At 33.7% G+C, this 2,109-nt stretch overlaps 1 protein-coding gene across 1 annotated transcript; it reads left to right on the top strand.

Moving 5' to 3' along the window:
- The first annotated feature begins 436 nt into the window (after positions 1–436).
- LOC120354626 lies at positions 437–1,111 on the top strand. Its single transcript, XM_039441992.1, has one exon. The coding sequence runs from the start codon at positions 437–439 to the stop codon at positions 1,109–1,111; it is 675 nt and encodes a 224-aa protein (XP_039297926.1).
- Positions 1,112–2,109: the final 998 nt, after the last annotated feature.

The following is a 2,109-nucleotide window of genomic DNA, read 5'->3' as shown; positions in this document are numbered from 1 at the left end:
TACCCGGTCAATCACTTTTTATGCAGGTCAATAGGGTTTAAACCCCTAACCACCCCTAAGCATCATTATATTTTGATGAATGTCCAGTATCAGTCGAGCGCTCGATGAGAAAGGTAGCCGTCGTTATCTAATCGAACCGGTGCAACTGTGCTCATCTTTCTCGTAAATAACTTTCCTTTAACCTATAAAGTCAACTGAAATCATGTCGCATTGCTTTTAATGTGAAAAAAAGTTTACTGGTGATTGTGACGAAATTCGATGTAGTGAATGTGGTAAAACCTTCCACCCCACGTGTACAAGAATTGAACTAAAAAACTTCAAAAAAATGAGTGCCCAGAACAAAGCAGTGTGGAAGTGCGATGACTGTAAGTGCTCTGTAAACAAAAACACAGGTCAGTGTGACTCTTCAAATTTTCAATTATCTGAATTAATAACTATGTTAAGACAGGAGGTAGAGTCATTGAGGAAGGATATAACGTCCAAATTAGATACGTTAACCACAATAACCGATGGAATAAAAACTCGTCTTGATGATCTAGCTTCAGAACAAAACAAATTGAAACTAAAGTGTGATGATTTGGAGAAGAAAAACACGGAAACTGCAAATCATGTACGCTCATTACAACAAGAAATAATTTCATTACATCAGAGAAGCAGAATCGACAATTTGGAGATAGTTGGAATCCCGGAAACCACAGGAGAAAATCTCATAAACGTACTCGAACGCCTAAGTAAGCCTCTCAAACTAAATTTCAAAGAAGAGGACGTTTCGGTGGTGCATCGCGTTCCAACAAAAAAAGGAGACACTTCAATTATTGTCAAATTCACATCACGTAGGAAAAAGGCTGCATGGCTCGCGGCGGCAAAACTGAAGAAGGGAATTAAGCTGAAGGAAATCTGCAATTCGCCGACCGACAATCAGGTTTATATCAACGAACATCTTTCACCATTCTTCAAGCGTTTGTTCGGGAAGGCCAAGGAATTGAGAAATAAAAAGAAACTCATGTTTGTCTGGATCAAAGACTGTAAAATATTTGTAAAAGAGAGCAAAAAGTCGCGAACAACAAGAATTACTTGTGATGAAGATCTAGACATATTCAACGGTGATTGATTTTTTCCGTAATGACAAAAAAGCACAGTACATAGGTTCATTGTCATTTGTTCTTTGATCTTATCTTTGTGATAATCAATACATTCTTTCACATTTTTTTTTATTTCGGATTAATAAGTCTATTTTATTTTTCCCACCATTTTATTCACGTTCTTCGTATAATACATCTTCTATATTATCTATTTTTTTCCATATAACTTTCTTTCTTTACTCCCCTCACTCTTCATTCTGCTTAATTTTTTTTTCTCTTATATTATACAATTTCATATTACGATTTTAGTTAATTCGAGTTATATGACTAATAACAATAATTATAGCTTCGATGATTTGATAGATCTGGAATGTTACAGTACGTTTGAGAATGATGACATAGTTAATTTTTACCCCGATCAGTTTGATGATGGTTCCAATGATTTTATTAATGTTATTCATATGAATATTAGAAGCATAGGAAAGAATTTTGATGAGTTTTGTTATACTTTACAAAATTGTAAACTAAACTATGATATTATAGTTTTATCAGAAACATGGATAAATGAGAATAAGAGCTTCGATTATAGTTTAGATGGTTTCACTGCACTAAGTAAACCAGGTCATCTGAATAACTGTAATGGTATATGTGTTTTTATAAAAAATGGTATATTATTCGATGAAATCACTCATGTAAATAGGGGAGCAGATACTCTTTCAATAAGATTACAAATGAATGGTTCAATTATAAATTTAATAGCAGTGTATAGATCTCCAGCCGCTGACATTGATGTTTTCTTATCTGATCTTGATACGCAACTGAGAGACATTGATAAGACACAAGAAATTATTTTGCTGGGTGACTTGAATATCGATCTATTACAAAACAGTAAAACTTCAAATGAATATATCAGTTTAATGCAAATAAACGGTCTCAAGTCGTTCATAAACAAGCCAACACGAGTAAATGATAATTCTGAAACCTGTATTGATCACATTTTTTACAAAGGTCCGAAAATTGGGGAAGA

Source organism: Nilaparvata lugens, chromosome X (genome assembly GCF_014356525.2).
Source record: "Nilaparvata lugens isolate BPH chromosome X, ASM1435652v1, whole genome shotgun sequence".
Taxonomy (NCBI): Eukaryota; Metazoa; Arthropoda; class Insecta; order Hemiptera; family Delphacidae; genus Nilaparvata; species Nilaparvata lugens.
The sequence above is the reverse complement of the archived record's forward strand: the minus strand, read 5'-3'. Positions and strand labels throughout refer to the sequence as shown.